Source organism: Poecilia formosa, unplaced genomic scaffold (genome assembly GCF_000485575.1).
Source record: "Poecilia formosa unplaced genomic scaffold, Poecilia_formosa-5.1.2 Scaffold147, whole genome shotgun sequence".
In the NCBI taxonomy this organism is placed as follows: Eukaryota; Metazoa; Chordata; class Actinopteri; order Cyprinodontiformes; family Poeciliidae; genus Poecilia; species Poecilia formosa.
The window spans coordinates 1-23021 of record NW_006800086.1 but is presented as its reverse complement, the minus strand read 5'-3'; the positions used below and the strand labels follow the sequence as shown (position 1 = coordinate 23021).

Below are 23021 nucleotides of genomic sequence, written 5' to 3'. Positions count from 1 at the left end.
GTAAGCCATAAATTTAGCTGAATTCCTGAAGCTTTACTCTCTCACAGGAATATCGCTTACATCAGGTGAGCTCACAGAGAACTGAAGAGAAACTCAGGAGTCCTTGTCAATTTGCATCTGGTTGTGAGTTATTATTGCATGACCAGAGTCCCTCAGGACATGTGAGAGAGAGAGAGAGAGAAAAAAACAAAAAAAAAAACTGAAATAAAAACCTCTCCACGCCGCCAGACTCCTGCGGCTGCGTGTGCAGGCCTGCGCTGGGATTTATCCGAGGAGTCATGTGATTGGAATTGGCTTTTCGACTGCCGATTCTCACCTCCGCATGTCAGCGCAGCTCTGTGCTCACATTCCACTCCCTTAGTTTCCTGAAGCTGAATGATTGGTTTATGCACAAGCCCTGCCACAACCCTTGATAAGTATGTGGAAGAGACGACATACAATCCACTGCAGGAAATTCGCTGTCATTTTTAAAGAACCGCCCTTTTACTTTGTATTGTAAAATGAAGAAAAACCTCAACTTTTTGTTTAAAGCAAAAAAAAAAAGAAGATGGATATACTTCCGTCTACGGTGTATAGTTTCCAACCTGATGACTAGAAAGACAGCAGCATCACTCTGCTGTGAAAACCTAATTCAGTTACTCCATAAAGAACTGTAAAACTATTTTTTACAGTATTTAGTATTCAAAAACATATTTATCAAGTTTAGCCATTGTAGAAAGTCTAGAAAGCCACTAATGGCTTTGGAGCTTTAGATTAAACCATATTTATGTGTTAGAGTGGCCTAGTCAAAGTCCTGTCATCCTAAATCCAATTAAAAATTGCAACTGTGGCGTTTGCAGATGCTCTTGAGTTATTTAGTGTCTCTTCGAAATGTTAAGTTAATAGGCTAAACAAAATTACAAATCATTTTTTTCTACTTCGTGGTACCTCTGTCGATGTCGCTGACGTGACGTTTTCCCTCCCGTGTGTCTTTGTCTCGCAGCGGGCAGAGCGGGACACACGTCGGCGGGCCCGCCGTCGCAGGACGACTCCTTCCACGAGCCGGTGAAGCTGCCCGGCGGGACGAGCCGCCCGCGCACGGACACCGACTGCGAGCCTGAGCTCAGGCAGACTCTGCTGCCTAACGGACACGCCCTCAGAGCCGCTCAGAATGAGAGCGCCCCCCTGAGGAGAGCCAGCGACTAGCAGACACTGAATTAAGCCCCAAAATGTGGACTTTTTAAATAAAAAAAAAGGAAAAAAAAAAAAATCTTTCTTTGCACTGGGAAATAAACTGCTACCTCACATCGAGGGGAACGATCCCGAGCCTCCCGGATCCGAGGACCGACACGGCGATTCCGGGGAGGACCAATAGGGAGAGAGTCCGGAGTTTGAAGATGGAGCTTGTGCGGGTGGCGTCCCGCCCGAGCGTAACGGCTGTACATAGTTTAAAACCTTCATTTGGGAGGTGACCGGTTTAAAGAAAGAACTCTAGCGCCAAAACAAAAAACAAAACAAAAAAAAAGAAAATGTGACTTGCATTTGAAGCATGCAAACATAGGGAATCTTGTACAGTGTAATTATGTGCAGTAGGGGGGGAAAAAGAGAAATATACAGTGGGACTTTTGACTGTACATAAGAGTTTTCTTATATATTATATAACTTTTTCAAAAGAGTGTTTGAATATATGTGCATGGCAAAGAAAGAAGTGATATTTTTATTGTTAGGGGGGAAAAAGAAAACAACCTTTTTCAGCTTCTACCAACGTCCAGCTGCAGTGCCTTATTGCATGATCAAAGATTCAACCTGTGATTTTTATTTTTTATTTAAATTGTTTTTTTATTTTTTATTTTTAGAAAAATACAGGTACACCCTTTATTGCAAACAAAACACTTGGTTGCACTTGACGGTACGTCTTTAGTTTTTTGGAGAGGAAAGTGCCACCAGCTATGGCCTTACAGAAACACAACTCATGTACGTTGTTGCGGTATGAAGGAAGAGCTTTGATGCGAAACCGTTTCGGTACATTTGCGGGGCAGTCAGTCGGCTCAAGCACTTTTTAAACTCTTCATAAACAGGTCGTCTGTCAACAGGAGTACGTGGAACCTGCTCTGGGTGGAGCACGTTTTTCAGAGTCACCAGAACATGTGGCGTCAATGTTTTTCCACCCGTTTGATATTGTTATGCTACAGATGACCACAAAGCTGCTCTGAACCTCCTAGGATTAATGTGTCTCTTAGGATGGTTGAACTTAGTGACATTGTGACAAATGTAATGAACCTTTGCTATCACCCGGAAGCCGCAAAAGCCAAATATGACCCCGAATATAAATGGAGATGCACCGATCAGAGGCCACTATCAAACAAATTCTGGCGCCCTCTTCAGGGTTTCTGCATGTTTCACCAACTCAAATGTAAGAGTTTTTAAGACCATCGTGAATAGAAGTTAAGGCCTATCTATCCACAGAAACGTACCAACTTCATCCAACAGAGTGGTGATATAATCTACTCTAACCTGTGATATGTGCAAAATAGAAAAACAAGCTAGCTAGCAAGGGTATGTTAGCAGTGAGCCATTGGTAGTTTTGACCGATCAACTGGATAGGACAGAAAAGTTAAGTGAGAAAAAGACGACATAGAATATACAAAATTAAATAGTCCTCCCAACACCAAATTGTAAGTACCTGTGATTAATGCATTAAAACCCAACTTACTTTTTTAAAACTAATTTAAGAAATCTTAAGTCCTTAATTTTAGATACAATGAATTTAAGACATTTCAAGATTGAGCAGACACCTTGTTTTTACACTTTTATTTAAAAAACAACAAACAACAAAAAACTTGCTCTTCTGTCAGCAACAACTTCCACACCAAGGAGTATTGCCAGAGAAGCCTGGTGTTAATCGGGAAAACAAAGGCAATTTTGAGATATCAGCCAATATGAAAATCGGCCGATTCCAGTCCCCAGCTGAAGTATCTGTGCATCTCTACTCGACACACGGGAGGCGGCGTCTTTCCCTTTATTTCCTATGCGTAGTGAAGCGACAGTCGCTTAAATTTCGAGCTTGTAGACACAGACAGCCACAAAAATGTTCATTTTTTCCCCCCCATTTTTTTTAGTTTTTGTCGCTGTCGACTCTGCCGCGTCCCGTGTGTTGGGTTCAGCCCGCCCCCCCTGTACGTCGAGCCCATAAGGCACATTCACAATGAAAGCTACGGTCGTGCTTTGGTCACGAATTTGGCTTCGTTTTATGACGTTACTGCTGTAATCTTCCACAACACCCGCTGTTGGAGCAAAGAGGCCAGTACTCCACCCACTTCCACCACTGCAGCTCAGATTTGCGTCAGGTCTTGAGGGTTAACGCTGTGAACCGCTGGGAAGCCGGTGAAAATGCGTTCCAACCAAACTAGGACTGATGCGTTCAGGCACCCTCCACCTTCTCCCACGGTCCCTGAACACACCGGGCCACGTTCAGTCGGAGCAGTTTCATTGGGTTTCAGAACCAGAGGTAAGGCGGAGGACATCGTCCTCCTGTTACACCTACCAGAGGTGACTTTACCTCCGAGACCACTTAGAGAATCCCCCCTCCCCCTCCCCCCCTGGCCCTAAAGGGACGATAGACAGAGAGAGAGAAAGCGAGGTGCAGTTCATGTTCTGAGACTAATTTATTGAAGCAAAGCGTCTGTACCAATGTCAAAGTTAAAAATAATAATAATAAAAAAAAACAGTGAAGTGTCTAACATGGCATTGAAGTGTCTAATAAAATCACATTTTGCTATGATGACCGGTGTCGTGCCTGTTTTTTTTCCCCCCTCACCTGTTTAAAAACCCACGGAGCAGATGTTTCCAGCTGAGTTAGCATTTAGCGTCCTTATCTCCTCCCTCCTATCGCGGTGCTTATGGAGAAACCATCAGTTCAAATGAAGCGTTCGCTGCGACATGAAACAAAGCTGAACAAGCAGGAATCTAAATCTTAAATCTAAATCTTAAGCAGGAATCTCTTTTGGCTCCTCGCAGCTCCAAAGACAGCAGGCTTTTTTTCTTTTCTTTTATTGTACCCCCTTCCAGCCGCGGCCTGTTGTAAGTATCTGCTTTTGACGGGAGGCTGACTTCAGAGTCAGGATGTGCATTCCAGATGGATGATTGACGAAATCAGTTTTAGATCAGTTAGAATGACCAAAATGATTTCCATTTACTGTATGATCAACATAAAACCATTTTTCTTATTCTGACATAAAACAAGAGAAATTTGATCTTATTTAACTTCGGCGGGGGCAAAAAAAAAAAAAAAAAAAAAAGTCTCTGGTTTCAACTGTTTACACACAAAACCTGGAAAGTCTCTCCCTTTGTTCTTCATTTTAAACCTTCCGCACGTCTCGCCCTCCACCGTTTGTCACAACAACCTACTTTCGCGGGGAGCGAGGTAGAAAACAGACGCTCTGCTGTAATAAGAGATCAAACGCAGAAATTAAATGTGCATGCAAGTTGCGGATCCCAGCAGCTGATGTCTCAGAAACCTTTGCAAACCGAATCAAAGCCACATGCCTGGCCCAGGCCGCAAGTAGGAAAATATTCAGGAATTTCTTTTTGTGACCATCTTAAGAACACAGATGTATTTCTCACTGCAGCAGCATATTAGTAGGAATCTAAAATGCCATATCAATGCAGCAATATGGCATTGTGGGAAAGTATCCCCTCCCCCCCTTTAACGGTTTCACATTGTCAAACTAATATTAGCAAAGATAATTTGACTGAGGACAAAAACATAGACAGACCCATCTGTCTGTGACTGGTCAATCTTTTTGATTAACAAATCAAAAAAAAAAAAACTTAAATAGGCCAGCATGAAGTAGGCTAAAGGACTTTAAAAAGCAAAACATCGCGATCTGATCTGCAGAAATTAGACAACAGCGGCAGGGCCGGATTTACAAGGATGTAGAAAGATCCCAGAGACAGTTTCGGTCTCCTAATTCGCTAAGCAAATATTCATTTACTAACGCAGCTTACCGTGCACCATGCACAACAGCAGGTACGAACTGATGCATTGTGGGTTGAACTCATGATCTAGTCAAGCTACAGTTGATTTCTTGCTAAAATTTGATGCTGGATGCTAATTCACCCAATATGTTTAAAACAGACGTTCAGAGGACATCCTGCTTTTCCCACCATCGAAAGTTCCTACCATGTTTTCCACATAGCTACGGAAAGAGACACCATAAAGTCTCGACAGGTAAGACCTGGAGCTGTAATGGAGAATCTCGTGTGGAGCAGCCGAGCCTGCAGATCGACCCCACAGTCTTGTTAATTCAACAAAGTGCTCTATTGTTGGCGGCGTCTCAGGGGGAAATATACGGCTCCCGTAGGTGGGATGAGGTCAGCTTTGCTCTAGTTGGAATGTAACAACGGTGACATATCGCTGCGTCTCCCGGGTGGGTCTTTTACGCAGGTGGCTGAGCTTAACAGAGAGAAGAAGATATGGATTAAAACATTAGACAAACGGACGTTAAACGTTGTAGGACCGGAGTCTAGAGGGTGATGGGAAAATCACAAGAAGTATAAAAGAGAGTCTTTAATTCCAAAATCCATTCCAACATTACAGGACAGGATCATAAATATTACTAGAGTCTTTTCCACGTTATCCACCAGGAATGCAGCATCCTGGGTAATGTAGTCGGCTCCGAATCCTCAGGGCAGCGAGCTGGCATCGTTCCCCAGGCTGCAAGGCGACACCGAGGGTCTGCTGTAGGGGGGAGGGGGGGTTGGTGCCACGAAGCCCCGCTATAGCAAAGTGCGGCGGACCTTTTCGTACGCTCCCAGGAAGATGAAGCCTCCCACGCTGATGAAGGCCATCCTCGGGACGCTGCCTGCAAACAGCCTGCGGGAACACACGGAAATCACAGGACGTCACCTTCTCTGGAGAAATGTCAAGAAATGGACACAGCTGTAGCTCTTGCGCTTTATTCCTAGAAGAACCTCTAACACAGGGGTGTCAAAGTCATTTTCGTTTTGGGCCAAATCAAGATCATTTCTGCTCTTAAAGGGCCGGTTGTGCCAGAATGCATTGATAAAACCTGATCAAAAACCGTTAAAATATCAATGAGGTACAGAAACAGGGTTGAACATCTTTTCAGTCAGTCCAAGGATTTCATGTTTGTGGGACTAATTTGTAAATATTTGTGATATTTGCCCTTATTTATGATGTAAATGTGGCTTTTTATAACTCGCTGTACAGATTATGGACTATAATTTCACTTCTGTTAAGACTGAGGCAGCTGCTTAGGACAAGTAAGAAAGTTTTTGACAATTTTTGAGAAAAATCTGCAATAAACATTGCAAAAATTGATAGCACCAAAAGAGTGTGGTGGATTTGAAGATTTTGCATGAATTTCCAAGTGCTCTAACATTTGTTCTCTTTTTCCTCATTTGTTTATCTGCTGCGACGTTTTTAACTGCATTTACTTTTCGAATCTGTTCGGCGCAAAACAAAATGTTTTTAAGAGATGCGGCGATCAGAATCGACCTGGTGACACGGTTCCGATTTCTCTTTAAAACAGGAACTGGATGAGCGAAGCCCAAAATGAGATTTCAAGCTCTCCGAGAGTGGTCGCTTGTTATCTTTATTAGGAGCGGAGGCGACGTCACACTGTGTGAGTGACATCAGAAGCTTATCGAAACAATACCACAGAAAACATGCGTCATGTCAAAGCTAACGGTGTCCAATTAAATATTAGTGTGCAACATTTTTGGGGGGCATTTAACAAGTTTGAGTCAGACGACATGCTTATGCTTTCATAGAAATCAGCTTATAATCCTGATACAAACTTAATGAACGACAACACAGATGTTAAAGGTGAGCAAACAGCGCCAAATTAAACATATTATATGCAAAAGCAGTCCCACAAAATAAGTTCCAGGTTCTAGCAGACAGTTTTAGCATCTCATGTTTAGCTTCAACACTTGACAGAACCGGACTAATTTATGGCTTTCTGGTGTTCAGGTGCTGGGAAACAGTCAGGCATAAAGCTTCAGGGGTTTTATTTTTTCATCTTTTTTTTTTTTTATTTTTTTTTTTAAGGTCTGACTTGGGGGCCCAACGAGTCGCTGTTGACGTTATGGAGGTCAGAGGATGTTACGGGCCATGAGAGAGCGCCCATATCCCAAGAACCGAGCCTCCCACTCTCCTCCTGACACACACAGCTGCTTTTGGAATTAGGCTACAAGCCCCCCCACCTTTGTTCCTCGTTGGAGCTCTCATCCCTCTGGTTTTTATCTTTTTTTCCTCCTTTTCTCTCACTTTCTCTGTGCTTGACCGACGGCCAGATGACATCCACACATGTTGGTGTGCTGTCCATCCATCCGACGCCCTTCCTCACCCCCAACCCTTCCCCAAGCTGGCTCACTTGTTCAGGATTTCTCCTCCGCTTCTCGTTTTTGCTGCGTCATCCACCTCTTCGACACATGCTCGTGTTGTCTCTTCGTTTTTTTTCTTCTTTTTGCTCTCCCTCCTCTTCTCTCCGTCTTTCCCTTGCCGAGCATTTGCCTACTGACACCTTCCGTCTGCCAAAACGCCCCCGCGCTCACATGGTCTGGCCCCGGCCCGGGCCAGATGTTACGGATGACGGCTGCCTTGTGCGTTGAGTTCGGCTCGCAGGCGCAAGAGTTAGGGGGGCAGGGGGGGCGAAAAAAAAAAAAAAAGAACAAAAACTTACAGCCGCACATAAAAAACAAAAAGTCTGTCTGCATTTATCATCTGCGTGGGAGTGTTGGTCCTTATGTTTCGGTCTGTTTTCATTTTGCAAAATCACCTCTGAATCGCTGCAATAACAGACTTCGGTTTTCATCAACTCATAAGGAAGTTCTGAAAAGCAAGAAATACGGCGAGATTTGACCTTAGCAATTACTTTTTTTATTTAAGCTGAACCAGGAATAAAATGTGCAATGTAAACTATTTTACAATGACGTCAACTCTTTTTTTTTTTTACCCCAGAGAAACATAACTGATCATAAAACACAAAATCTTATCAGAAACTTACAAGTTACTTTTTTGGCTAAATATAGGAGCTTCCTTAATATTAACAAACTAAAAGTAGACTACTACTTCCAGTGGAAGATTTTTTTCCACTCACAGCTTGACAAATGTCTATCAAGTGGTTTTTCTTTTTAATCATTATTAATTATCAATTTAAACAAACCTCTTACTGAAAAGCTACTTCTAAGTTGGTTTTGTCTTGTTTTTTAAGTATACTAAGACGTTTGCTCTAAAAACCAGACAACACAAAACACAAAAAAAGGTTTTTGTGTTTCATCAGTGTAGTCGCCACTGCAACTAATAGTTGCCAACAGACTCTCCCACCTGAGCGCTGGGCCTCTGCAGCTCCTCCACAGTTACCAGAGTTCCCTAGTACGGGTTCTAAAATAAATTGCTGACTTTGCATTTAAATGTACAATCCTGTTGCTTTACAGTTTTGTAACAAAAAAAAAAAACGACAACAAAAAAATTGCTTTGACTTTCTGGATTGTTCTTCAGTCTTCATGTTTCTGCTTTTTCACTAATTTTCACAGGCCGTCTGTATTTACACTTTGGCTGCCGTGTCATTATGCCGAAACATCCATTTTATCGGGTTAAATCGTGAATATTTTGCCCCCTTCCCTCCGATGTCATTAAGCGGTTTTTTTTTCAGCAAAGTAAAAAATCTTCACAAAAAAAAACAGTAATCTTAAACGCTCAAATTAAAATTTGTTGTTCTCAGACGGTTTATTTTAATGACATTGGCATTCGTTTCACATTTTTCGCCCGTCCCACTTCATCATGTAAATAGACCTTCATTAAGACGTATTTTCTTTTGAAAAGACAAATATGTTTCTTAGAATCATCGCCGTGCCAATAGCTCGATTGGCTCCTTCTCCACAGTGTGTGGGTGGTCTTCTGAAAATACTTTCATATTTCAGATGTTTTTGCCTTCGTTTTTTGTTTTTTTTAAACTAAATTGATACTTTCATATTTCAGATGTTTTTGCCTTCGTTTTTTGTTTTTTTTAAACTAAATTGGGTTTCAAGTATCCCTCTGTAGCCTCCGCCTTTTCTCCAAATATAACCACTTCTGGCTCCAAAAAGACCAAGATGCAGCCAAAGCTCAACACTGTAAAACCTCCCGTGTAACAGACACTGTTTTTGTACCCCATTTTAGCCTTAAAATGATCAGATAATGTGCTAAAATAAAAAATAAAAACCTTCACATTCACTGCATTTCCATTTTTTCAAAACACCTAAACGTGGCTCGCCTTACTGTTGCTCCACATTTAGCATCTTCTGGGACTACAGTCACAACCAGAGGGAGTACTAAACACCAATTATGGAACAATATGCAACACTTTTTTGCTTGTTTTTTTTGTTTTTTTTCTTAAAGTGAGTCACAGGAATGAGTTCTCAAAAAGTTTCCACTTAGTCATCTGGATCACTGGAACGCCCGGCAGGAGTGCGAGGAGTGAACTACTTTTAAACGCCGAGCTGTTGTTTTGTCTCAGCTCTCCACCCGAGTTCCATTTCCTGTCTGGGATCGGGCCCACCTGTGTGGACCGCTGGGCGACGTCAGAGCCGAGCCAGAGCTCAAACATTCGCCGCGGCGGCGCGAGTCTGCGGCGCCTCGGGGCGGCCAGTCTTTTCTGCCTGCGGCGTGGGGGTTATCTCTCGCTGAGGGGTGGGTGTTTGTGTTTGTTTGTGTGTGTGTGTGTGCGCGCGTGCGTTTGTTTGTATTACCTTGTGGGGACCATTTTCCTGACACATACGACGTTGTGGGGACAGAAGCCTGGTCCCCACAAAGGGGAACGCTGTTTTTGGGTCAGGGGTTAGATTTATTACTAAGGTGTGAATTGAGCTCATCAATAACTTAAAGTCATAACTGCAGCAGGTGATAAGTGCCAAACGCAGGAACTTTACAGCTGGAAGATAATACCTTTCCTTGAACGTCAGCGAGAAAAGCGTCATTGGTCACCGAGTAAATAAAACAGAGATGGACAACAGATGAACAAACACTGATTCCTGCATGTTTTTTCTTCCACTTAACCTTCCATCAATATCCTTTTTGATAATTTAGCTGCCGTGTTAGGCCAAACCAAAGATTATAAAGAGAAACATGGCAGAATCACAACAACTAACTTGCAAAAGGTTAGTTTGTTTTTTTTTCTAACAGTCTCACAACCCAAAAAGGATTAACCACCTGGCTCAGTACGAGGTACAAAACAGGGAAAAAAATAAATGTTTTTGGTTTTCAGAACATTCCAGGGAAGTACACCAGGCTCCCGACATTTCAGTAATGGCTGCTGTTGTGTTGACATGGCTTTTTAAATTTAGTTAGTTGATGCAGAAAATATCAGACAACCAAACCATTGAGTTGATAACCAAACCATAGATTTGGTTATCAACTCACTTGACTTTTACCTGCTCTGCTCTGAAAAGTTCCAGCCTTTAAATTAGAAAAAAGTTGAATGAGTAAAAATCTAAAACCTTAATAAGAAAAGAAGAAAAAGAAGGTACAATTAGGACTTGGTGCCTGCAGGAGGCCGTGTGCGGTGGCTTCGGTGCATTTGCATATCCTCCCCTTCGTTTTGCATAAGCAGTAAATCTGAAAACGCTTCAGGTCATGCCGACCATTAGTCTGCAGCCCTGACTTGACTCCTGGTGCAGCGTGGGTATTTTGCAGGTTACTGTTGGAGGCTTAAGGAGGGCGGGAGAGGGGGAGGGAGGCTGCAGCGCTCCCTGCTAAGCCAGGGTCTCTTGGGTTTAACGCACACATGGAAGCACTTTAGAGCTTCACTACACTGCAATTGGGCCTATTACCATAATTACAGCTTTAAAGCCCCAGCAATTTGTATCAGGCATCCACCGGTGCAACAAGCAGGCCTTTGGCCCTGGAGAACAACAGCTTCTAACCTTTTACTTCACAGCCACACGCACGCACGCACGCACGCACGCACGCACGCACGCACTTCTTCCTTTGTTACAGCATTCCATTGAATGTGTCCATCTGTCTTCTAAGGACTTACTTTGAGAAACAAAGCAGGAAAAAGGGGAGCTTGGCGTGTTGTGGAGCGTTACACGTGTTGTATGTTCTGCAGGTATGAGTTGGATAAAGAGAAGACAGGAAGTGGAGAAAAACTCCAAACATCTCCAAGTGGAGCGGAGCAGCCAAACTGAGACTACTGGTGAAGTTTGACAGCGTTCTTACTGCTTACAAAAGCAAAAACTTATTTTTTTTTTCATAAAAGCTAGACTTCAGGCAAATGAGCCATAAAGAAGCTAAACAGTGGAGAGTACTACTGCTTCAATATTTCGCTCCTGTTATAACCACAAACCTCCTTACATTTGATATTTGGGGAATTTTAAATATAGACCAACAAGCATAATAATGATGTCGGATAAAAATTATTATTATTATTATTTTTGTTTAATCTGACAAAAGAATTGATACTTTTGAAAAACATTTTGCAACAAGTACATTTGCAAGACTTTTGGTTTGTTTCCACCAACTAAAATGTTAAAACGTCTGGATTAGCTCAAACTCAGTACAGATCAGATGAAGAGTGCATGTAAACATCTGTCTGACCACGGATTCTTAATTGGATCTAGCTCTGAACTTTGACTAGGCCATTCTAGCACATGCTAGAGACATTCTAGCGCATTTGATTGATGCTTATAGTTGCTTATGGTGTAGCAAATTGACTTTTGAGAGTAGGCGTAGACTATATAAGACTTTTTCATCCAACTACTCCTTTTGATTCAAAACGTTTGTTCATTTTAAAATGTAAATGAATGAAAAAAAATGATAATAGTTAACTTGTGAAAGCAGGTGGTTGATCTGAATTTTATTTAGGGGCATCAAAGTAAAGATGGCCAACTCCAAATGCGTGCCACACCTTTCAGATTTTATCATAATGTGACAAAATGTGGGGGGAGAAAAAAAAAACGAATTTTGTATGAATAGTTCTGGAAAGTACAGCATATATATATATGTGTGTGTGTGTGTGTGTGTGGTTGTGTGTGTTTGTTTATAATACCTTGTGGGGACTATTTTCCTGACATATACTATGTTGTGGGGACTATGTGCTCCTTGTGGGGACAGGAGCCTGGTCCCCACAAGGGGAAACCCTGCTTTTGGGTCAGGGGTCAGATTTAGGGCTATATAGGGTTTTGGTTAGGGTTAGGTATGTGATGTGTAGGGTTAGGAAAAGGGTAAAGGTAAGGTGTAGGCTGTAGAAATGAATAGAAGTCAATGGAAAGTCCCCAAAAAGATAGCCACGCAAACATGTGCGTGTGTGTGCGTGTGTGTGCGTGTGTGTGTGTGTGTGTGTGTATATGAGTGAGAGAGAGACAAAGAGTGGGGAGCGGTCCCAAACGCCGTGAGCATTAAGCTGAGACGCATCCTGACTAACTGATGGTGGCTTGTACACAAGTGGCCCATTATTCACCACAGCTGAGGGTTTGTTTTAGCACAGGCGGCCCTCTGAGGCCCCATTAGACTTGGCCCCTTTTGTCCGGTGCGTATCATAAACACATCAAAACACTCAAATAAACCCGTCCACTTGGCCCTTCTAACACCTTAATCAATAGGACGATAGAGTGAGTCTGCAGCAAAAAGCTTTTATGCATCTCATTTTTCAGCCGCCGCCGTAAATCCCCCTCCCCCTCCCGTCCGCTCCCCCCCAGGGGACGCCACTCTCTTGTGTTGACGCGCTCGATTGTGTGCCGGGGAGGGGAGGAGGGGAAGGAGCTGAATGGATTCACGAAAAACGGGAGGTTTCCTGAGGATGAGTGGGATGAAACCGCTTTGTTTGTTTGAAGACTGAAGACAGACATCCTCACCCTGGAAGGCCTTTGCTCCTCCACACGTCGCAGAGCACCATCGGGATGTTGCCTCCCGCCGTGGCTGAGCCCGCCTGCAGGAGGACAGAGAGCAAATAGAGGTGTGACGACGGATAGATTGCCTCGCTCCCTTCCTGCTCCTTGGACAGACACCCTGTTTAGTCTTCCTTGGCGGAGATTCCTTCAGCTGCTACCCTCCTCCTCCTCTTCCCTCTCTTCCTCTCCTCCCCCCCACATCTTTTTCTGGTCAGGGTCAGCTGTGTCAGCGCAGGTGTCACCTCCAGCAACCACCACTGCCCCGTCCAAAAAGGGAGGGGAAAAAAAAAACTTGTTGAGAACTAGCTCAAGTTCTCCTGGTCCTCCTCTACATCCATCAATCTGCTGCTGTTATTTACGCTCTGCAGACGAGCTGGACAGAGAGTTTTATTTATCCATCCCTGCAACCGAGTGAGTGGAGCAGCAGGAGGTCAAAGTGAAAGAGGCGGTGGAGACAAATTTAAGATAAAATGATCAGCAATTGATGAAATCATACCTGAGTATTGAACAAAAAAAAAAAAAGGTGTTTTCATACAGAGGCTGTTTTTCTGAAGTGGCTGCTAGTAACGTTGGTGTACCTCAGGGTTCCGTATTTGGTCCTCTGTTTTTCGCTTGTATATTAGTGATTTTGCTGACGTCTCTCTCACAGCAGGCTGCTAAAGAACTGTCAGCTGTAAAGGTTGAGATCTCTCATTTGGTCAGTTTGCATTCATTTGCATCTTAGGTAAACAGTTCCCTTTAAGATCTGTAAATATAGATGCAGAAGTTGAACTGGCCGGGATCAGGCTGTCTGTAGAAGAAGGACTCTCAGAACTTGGGTCAAATAAAGGATTTACAACTACCAACTGTTATGAATTTTACACAGAAATAATGTAAGAACCCCCAACTTTACATCAAACAAAACATCAACACCTTAAATCTGTCACACAGGAATTAAGGTCTGAATAGATGAAAAACAAGTCAAAGTTATACGTCCCCTGCAGAGTTTAAACTAAATATAAATATTTGTCTTGGGAAAATAAAAATAACATTTTCTCATATTTTAGTAGTTGATGCAATTTTTGCATAGTCTGGCCCCTTCCACTGGACAATTTTATAAGGCAAAATTAAAACAGGGGAGACCATAAGATCCCACAGTAAAAAAAACACACAATTAGACAGTGGTAGCAACTAAAATTAGAAAGAAAGCATCTTACAGTCTTCACAATTTTGTGATTTCACATATCATGTGATTGAATGTTGTAATCTTGTCTTATACCATTGACCTGCCAAAGGACGTAAGATGGAAATTAACCTCTGCTGCACTTCTTAAATAATGCATATTGTCTATTTTAAATAAATAAAAAGACAGAGCATAATAGAATAAAGGTTCATCAATAAAATGTGATCTGTTACATCGATAGGAGGACCTTCTCTCCTCCGCGTTAAGAGGAAAAACACCCAGACTCCCCGTGTTTCTGTTGGAGACAGGTTGCTGAGAAACTGCCTGACAAGTTTTCTTTTCCTTTATGGCTATGGAACGGTGGAACGAGGGAATGGAGGAACAGGGTGTCCACACGCACGCACGCACGCACGCAGGCACGCAGGCACGCACGCACGCACGCACACACGCACACACACACACACACACAGAGGACCCACAGGTCCCGTCTAACTACTGACACGGACCTGATTTTTCATTCAAACCAGGTCGGGGAGATTTTCCTGACGTGGCTAACTTTTGTCGTCTGACGTAAAATGTTCATTATGATCCGTTTTCAGAATTCTACGTTATCTGAAGTGTTGTTCCTGCACCCTGCGACCTGAGCCGGCCTTGCTGTGCTGGTGGGGAGCGTTAGGATGATGACAGGAGTCTGGTCTCAGGAAAGCAGAGCAACTGAATGGCAGCGGAGCAGGAGGTCCGCCCGCAGCAGCGCTGTGGCTAACCAGGTAGTCAGAGTCCTGCTGTGGAGGCTTTCGCACATCCAGCTGGGTCCCTGGATGTTTGCCTGTTTTGCCAACTGTTCAACACGAACCTTTCTATCTGTCCGGTGTGGCGAGGAAACCGAGCTCCAGCCCCCCCAGACTTCCTGAGGTTTGTCCGATCCAAACCGTCCACACCGGTTCTGTTCTGTTCCGCTCTGAACCTGCGTTGACTGCAGCTGATGTGTAGCGCCACTTAGACTATTTAGAATAATCTGGAGTGTATCAGTTTTAAAAATTAAATTCTGGATAATAATTTACACTTTCGAAATGGAGCTTTGAATAGATTCTGTAATTTGACTTCTAAAAAGATGGCTGGTGAAAAATGATAAGAGTTACATTTTCAATTTATTTGTGTTTATTAAAATATAATTTAACATAACTGACTTACAAAATGATGTCTACAGTCTTTGTGCAACCTCGTTTTTAAAATAATCCATGCTTCAATTATTTTGTGTATTGTACCGGTTTGCAATCTTGGCGCATTCTTACGGCAGAGTATTTGTGAGGTCACACTCTGATGTTGGACGATCCCAAAATGGCTTCTGCACCTGCACACAGTCATGTTGGAACAATAAGACCCAAACTTATTTAAATTTATACGCATGTGGCCGTGGCCATGATTGGAATGACTGAGTTCATTGATTTGGAGGGCTGACCCAATACTTTAGGCCACATTGCGTCTGTCCCTATAATTCATTTTCTTTTTTCAATAGTTTTTTTTTTTAAATAATAGAAAAAAAGAACCTAAATTAAAAATCTATCCAGATTTGTCCACACTAAAGTTTATATCTAACCCAACCCAGAGGTAGTGGGTCAGAGCCCAATCCGACCCAACTACTTCACTTTAATTAAGAACTAACAACTAAACATTATTTTACCTAAGATTTTATTGCTTTTGTTAAAAAAATAATTCAAGTAAGCAGTGTAACTTCTCTCATTTTCAGCTTTTGTTTGACGTCCTCCAGCTCCATTTTGTCGTTTCTTGTAACATCGGGGTGAGTCAAGTGCAAATCATCTGGGATGTGTGACTGACAGGATCCTATCCTGCTGCTGCTGCTGCTGCTTGAGTGGAGCAAGTTAAACAATCCACTCCTGTATTTACACTAAAATAACAACTTTATGTTGCGCATTCTCGTTGGGTTTTCTGTGTGCTGTATGTATTGCAGGCGTATTAAAAGCACCACGGAAGCCAGAATTTGGGGTCGAGTTCGGGTCGGGCCGTAAATCTGACCTCCAGTCCAGACCACATAAGAACCCTGTTTGTTGTAAAAAGCCATATCTAATTTCACGACATTTTCCTTTTTAAACAATAGTCTAATAAACGACATCAGAAGGTAATTTAACATCATAAAACATGAATATTATAGTAATTATTGAATTCAGTCAAAAGGATGTGATCATTTTTTTGGGGGGGAGGGTTTCCCCTTGATGACCAAAAAAAGTTCCAAACTTTGCTTCCTTCTGTATAAAATTTTCTGCAGAGGAAAGCAAAAAAAAAAAAATAAATAAAAAATGTTAAAGTCTTGGCCTTATAAAGTTATAGCTGGACCTGTGCTGCAGGCAGAGCCTTCAGCGGGTGGTTAGATTACAGCAGCTGCCTGTCAGATAAAGTTTACTGGAAGCTTTTGTACCGTGCAGTTCCACCTCCAGCCAACGGCTTCTCGTCAGAGATCCAAGCCTGTCCGATTGTTTTGTTGATTCCAGTCTCATTAGTTAGGATGGGGGTGGAAATGGAACACGGTGTCTTCTCCAAGGACAGTCCGTGTGTGTGTGTGTGTGTGTGTGTGTGTACGTGAGAGAGAGAGATGGGGGTGTCCTGCTCACAAACGCATGCAGGACACCCTGAAAGAAGCCAGACATGCAGTCGGACAGAGCCAGAAGAGAAAAAGGTGGTGAGGAAGAGGAGGAATATCACCACACAGAGGATGGGAAGAGGAGGAAGGAAGGTGGGGGGAGTTAACAGCAGGGGCAGCGTGCTTTGGCTTCACCTCTGCATGACATGCAGCGCTGCGATGGAAACTCCCTCGTAGCGGGAACGAGTCCTCGCTCTTAACACTAACCATGCACACAAACACGCCTCTCCCTCCATCCCCCCCAAACACTGTCCATACCCCCCTCTCCCCCGAAGCCCCCAACCCGAGCAGGTGATGGATGTGCGCTGTCCCGGTTCTACCTCGGCTCGCTCTGCCCCCGCTGACACCGGAGAAATGCGCTCGGGCTCCGGGCCCAGTCCGTGGCTCTGCTCCCTGCCTGCGAGGCATCACCTGACAGCGGTGTTTAAAAGCAGCTGCCGGAGGAGGCCGCGCGCGCTCGAGTCTGCGTGTGTGGAGCGTGTACCTTGGCCAGCATGATCCTGGTCTTCGCCACGTCGAGCGGGGTGGTGACGAAGGCTGCCACCGCGCCTACGAAAGACAGGCGCGTTTAGTCAAACGGATACCTAGAAAATACACAAAACCAATTAATCTACTTGACTGCAGACACTTTAAGGCGAAGGGAGCCAGAACGCTTGGCCTGTTGGTTTCCAACGTTCATAAAAAAAATAAAATAAAAAAAACAATCTTCATCCAAGTCCATCCCATCACCTTCACTGAAAGAACACAAAGTCTTACCAACTGTTTTTGGTTTAGTTTCTAGAGAAAATATCTTAATACACTTGAAATAAGACAAAAACTAACTTACAAGTAACTTTTCAGCATGATATGAATTTGATATGATTTTGTGAATTGTATTAATACATTACGTAGATTTGCTATAATGAGCCAAAGAGGCTCGTTTTCATCTGTAGCCTGGCAGATTAATGGAAGGACTCAAAACAATTACAATTAACATGCAGAACACATTATAACATATAACAGATTTAAATGTACAGCTAAATGTAGTGTGATTTACAGTGAACATTTATAGTAAAAATAAAAAATAAAACAAGTCACAGCCATAAAAAAAAACATGTAAAGAGCTGTTAATTTAGAAATAATAATATAATAAGTACAATTTTGATTATCTAGTAACCATTGCTTAAGTGATTTCCTGAAAGTTTTTTTTTTATATAAAGTGTTTTTTTTCTATTTTGTGTTTTTTTTTTGTCAATAATTCCTTAATATTGATGAAAAAGTTCTAGTTAGAAGTGAAATAATCTGCCAGCGGTGCAAGATTATTTCCATATCACAAATTAAAATGTCTTGTTCCAACGTTAGATTATTTCACTTAAAGCTAATATTTTGTTATCAACATTAAGGGATTTTTGACTTAAAACAAGTTGCTATTTCTTGCTGAGAAGCTCCTTGTAAGTTAGTTTTGTCTTATTTCAAGTGAGATATTTGCACCAGAAACTAGACAAAAATAAAATAAAATACTTGGTAAGATTTTTGTGTTTTTGCGTTGCTCTTAAACATAACTCATCTGACCCAGTCCTTCCCCCTGAGCTACACACACATGCAGCCTCTCCAGCACACAGGTACAGACTTGAACTCACACCTGCGTAATAAAAAAAAGAGACATTTGTATCTACGCATGAACATGCACACACAAATACACACAAACATCCTCATAACGGCTTTTTGGGAGCAGCTGCACTCCAACTTCAAGCCAAGTTAGCATAGCTTCTTCCCGCTGTTCCCGCTCATCTGGCCAAAAGGAAGTCAATTTATATTGTTTTGATTGTTTAAAATGACAAAATACTTGAACTTGGAAGCTCCAGAAGCTATGAGAATAGGTAAAAGATGTTGATAATAAACCATAAAACTACAGCGTCTCATTTTGTCATTTCACGAGGACAAACTTTGATGGATGTCATTGAGGCATAGTATAATAAACCAACACACAGTATGAAAATCTGAATGGTGTGGCATGCATTTGTACTCTGATCCCCTTAAATCAAACTTGATGCAACTCATGGCAGTCAGAAGTCCAGCAGTGTGGACAGATTGTAGAATAATATCCCACACTTTGGCAGACCAAGAGTAAAAAAATGGTTAGAGGCTGAAAAAAAAAAAAAAAAAGACAGAGATACACTGAAATACTTCAATCGTTGATAAAATGGCCCAGTCAAAGCCCAGATCTAAATTTAATTGAGAGTCTATGCCATTGCTTCATAGCTGATTTTCATAGACATTCTCTGTTAGGGATTTTTTAGTATTATCATCATTCTCCATCTAATCTGACTGAGCGTGAGCAAGAACAAGAATGGACGGAAATTTTAACATCCGTATGCGTAAAGCTGGTAGAGACGTCAACTACTTTACTTTGAAATGTCCTTCTTTTTTTTTTGTAATGTGTCGAAATCTGCAAAAGTTCAGGCGGCACGAATACTTTTCAAGACACGGTGTACGTAAAACAGGAGCTCTGTCATTACGTTAAGGTTTTTCACTTCTCTACCTCGGTCGGATAAACACGGGAATAAAGCAGATTTACTGTAACATCTTTTATGATATTTTTGGAAAACGGTCAAAGAACGCACTAAGCAAATAAATCTTCTACGCGGAGAGCTTTATTAAATGATCTAAATTTGGCTAGATAGGAAAAAAATCCCACGATGGGGTTGAAGGCTGGAAAGAAATCAGTCGATGACCTCATTCTTTTTCTTGGTCAGTTTTCACGAGGATGAAGAGAGGAAACCGAGTTCAAGTCTGCCATAAGTCAGAGGAGGATACAAGCGGAGATCTTGTGGATGATTAAAAATGCCTCTGTGAGTATCTCAAAAGGCTGGGAGATTACAGACGAGCGAAAGAGAGTTTGTAGTGGGCAGGAACTCAAGGTGTAGCCGTAGAGTGGCGAGGGAAGCTTAGGGCCTTATTTTTTGATGTTTTGCAGATGATGTAGTTGTGTTGGCGTCTTCAAATCATGAAGGTTACGGGGTGCGGGGGAGGGAACTGGACCGGTTCAGAACCGAGCGTGAAGCTGTCGGGAGGAGAGTTAGCTCCTCTGATGCCATGGTTCCCAGCGGCAACACGGTGGAGTAATCCCTGCGAACGGGAGGACAGTCTCTGCCTCAAGTTGAGGGATTTAAGTGTCTCGGTGAGTTGTTAACAAGTGATGATAGGATGGGTAGGGAGAACAGGGGTCTAGTTTGCAGTTTTGTGGGACAGACTCTGGTCTGTTGCGATGAAGAAAGAGTCGCATCAGAAACCGGAGCTTTAGATTTATCAGTCTGTCTACAATGTAACCGAGACACGGAAGGTAGGATCAGCCGCTCTACGTTGATCCCTTTGGAGGTTTTCTGGCAATTGCCTGGTGGGAGGAGACCTAAGACATATCTAGGACACAGACAGACAGATGGATAGGTGATGTACACACTAATGGACTGATTGATGGACGTCTTCTACGTGGGAGTACGATAAAGACGTGAACACAAATCCTGTCCCGGGCCTGCTGTCCAATGCCGCTCTTTCATCACACCTCAACGTTTTAAGAACATTTCAGATATTTAAGCTCCCAGATGTTCGAACGAAACCGATTCTCCTCCAGTAGACCAAAGTCTCGTTTCATCACCCTGAAGCTTCCTCTCCCTGTGTGCAGTTTCCAGGTGGGGCGGCGCAGCGCCGCGTCTCGGCTCCTCTGGGTGCCGTGTCCTCCCCTAACTGTCTTTTCCTCTCCTCCTCCTGCAGCTCGGCGACGTCCCCCGAGCGGCTAACCTCAATCTTCCCGTCCTGTCTGGCCCGGTCCAGCCGAGGAAGAGTTATGGGCTGAAAGACGCAGACGTTCGACAGCGGCTCGGTGGACGGCCCCGGTCGTGAAATGTGGATTTACGTTGCGGGTTTTACGTTTTCGTCATGGTAGAAAGTGTTGACTGGGAGCAATGACGGATGATGTGACACATTCTTTCAGTCAGAGCTCAAGTCCTGGAGGCTTACGCTAAGCTGCTATGTTTCACTCACTCTGTGGATTTCTTAGGTCAGAGTAATGTAATCGCTTACTTGCACTTTATTCAACCCCTAAACCTTTTATTGAAGACTGAAGCTCTATTGAATGGAGTATTTCTCACTTGAAACATTGAAAATGTTGCTAAAGTAATCAAATAAGTCACCGCTGATTGTATTAGCAACATTTATGTTATTATTATGCTTCACAACTTCTTGGCTGATTTCTTAAAACTTTCCAGTGATGTCACTGGATGGCTGCCAAACCATCCTGTCTATAAGGGATTTCTATTTTCGTTTGCCATTACTGTCATTCAAAACTAGCAACAACTGCTGTTTTTCAGCTTGAACAGTGCAGTGGAAATGCTCAGGTTCAACTAAAGTGATCCAAGGAATAAATTCTGATGATCCTGAACAGATAAAACCAAGGTTAGCTGGTCAGTGATTCTTATTTCAAAAACTGAGCCAATGCAAAATGTTCCAGGCAAGGTTCACCGATCAGCGCCGCCATCTAGACCTTTCCATTACTCTTGGTCTAACTGAGGTAAATTTGCCTTGGCACATGTTACAGTCCCAGAGAAGTAGCCATGATGATATGGATAACTCAACGCTTCCTACAAGTGACGGGAGGGCTGAGCAGAAGATGGAAGGAAGAGAAGCAACATTTAGCGATTTCCAATAGATGAATCAATATCAGCTAAGCCGTGTTACAGATGATTAGGGTTTGATTTGTTTTCAATCTTTAAAAGATGAGTTTTATTTTTTAAATAACTTTTACAAAGTGCCAGTTCTTCTTTCTGGACCTTTCTTCTACAATAACGAGAATCACCCTAGAGTCACTGAAAAGTCGTGAGAGATTTTGTCTTCTTCCTGCGTAATTATGTTTCACTCAATTTAGCATCTGTGAAAATCTGCAAAAATAAGACAGTTTACATCCCGCTTCGACCCGTATCTCTGAGTTTGGACCTTCCCGATTAGAAAAAAGGAAAAAGAAACGGAAACTGTTTTACCCGAGACTTTAATCTTTATCTGTTGCTCTTCTTTGTTGGAGGAAGTTGTAAATTTTTAATTTGAACTCAGTGCTCTTTGCTTACACATTCTATTTTTAGCTAACCCTGTTTCACTCCTTTTCTGCTTCTGACCCCCTCTTTCTCTCTCTCTCTCTCTCTCTTTTTCTCTTCCTGAAACCACTTCAGGCTCCAGTGCTTCGAAGGTCGCGCAGCTGCCGGGGCGCAGACCCAAACCCGGCCCCCTCTCATCCCTCCTGCCTTTTCCCTCCGGTTGTCTGCGTTTCCCCTGATACTCATTCAGGCGGAGACAGACTCATAAAATCTGCCGTGGTGTGATGTCCACTGGCTCCGGTGCTGGAGATCTGTGATAATGTGACCCCTCTGTTGAGGAAACAATGCGGGGTCCCTGGAAGTTTAGGACTCCTTCTGTTTTTTGTTTTTTTAGCAAGAAGACGGATAAAGTTCGGTCCGATTCTCTCCTCGCTCCTTTATATCACTGATCTGATGAGCAGGTGGCTCTGGGGAAACCTGTATCTGTCTGCTGGTCTTTCTTTATTAAACTGTCCACCATCGACTTATCTATTCCTTTCTCCCATGTCCCCCCCATCACAGAGCCCCTTCTGCTCGGTTCCCAAAGCTACATATAATCCTCTGCACCTGCAAAAGCTCCACACACCGCTGATTGCCAAGAGTGGAGCGTGTGACCTTGCCTCTTCGACCACAGCGTCTGGAAGAAAGAAAGAGAGAAGGAAAGAAGGAGAGGTTGGAGATAAAATACGAGGATTAAAGGGCAAGAAAGATTGAAAGAGGGACAAAGAAGGGGAGAGAGAGAAAGAGACGACTGTTGTTAGAAGAGATGGGAGAAATATTGAAACCACATTGTGAACCTTGGTCGGGTCTGACGTCCAGAAACGTCAGGTTTAAAAAAAGGATTTCAGACTATTTTCTTCTTCTTCCTCCTCCTCTTCCTTCTTCTTCTTCCTCTTCTTCCCTGTCTGCCTGTAGCATTCGGTTCCCAAGAAAAGAGATTTATATGGTAGTTGGAGAAGTTGTGAGATATCTATACAAGCACAACTCAGTTAATGAAACCAATTGCAAGTCCTCTACTAGCGCTCTGCTAATGCTCATATGTTGTCTGTGGTTTTCGCCAAACAAAGCATTGTGCATAATAGACTGACATGTCCATTTGGTGTCAGCTGTCCAAAAACACAAAAATTCATTGTTGTGGATCTTCGTTGCTCTTGTACAAACGTGACTAGACAGAGACCAAGTCTGAGGTGACGTTAGCAACTCAAAACAAGTCAACCTCCTGGCAGAG

At 42.9% G+C, this 23021-nt stretch overlaps 2 protein-coding genes across 2 annotated transcripts in view; one reads left to right on the top strand and one right to left on the bottom strand.

The window, feature by feature from the left end:
- Positions 1–2512, top strand: part of lrig1 (leucine-rich repeats and immunoglobulin-like domains 1) — a 42858-nt gene extending 40346 nt beyond the window's left edge. The window contains exon 18 of the mRNA XM_007563334.2: positions 983–2512. Coding sequence (XP_007563396.1) covers positions 983–1185 — 203 coding nt within the window. The 3' untranslated portion in view covers positions 1186–2512. The remainder of the gene's footprint in view (positions 1–982) is intronic.
- Positions 2513–3074: 562 nt separating this feature from the next.
- On the bottom strand, positions 3075–22544 carry LOC103145820 (S-adenosylmethionine mitochondrial carrier protein-like; the record flags this gene model as incomplete). Its single annotated transcript, XM_007563432.2, has 4 exons — positions 3075–5854; positions 12838–12911; positions 17176–17240; positions 22361–22544. Coding segments are annotated over 4 exons (420 nt in total), but the record flags the coding sequence as incomplete, so codon positions are not given.
- Between the last annotated feature and the right edge of the window lie 477 nt (positions 22545–23021).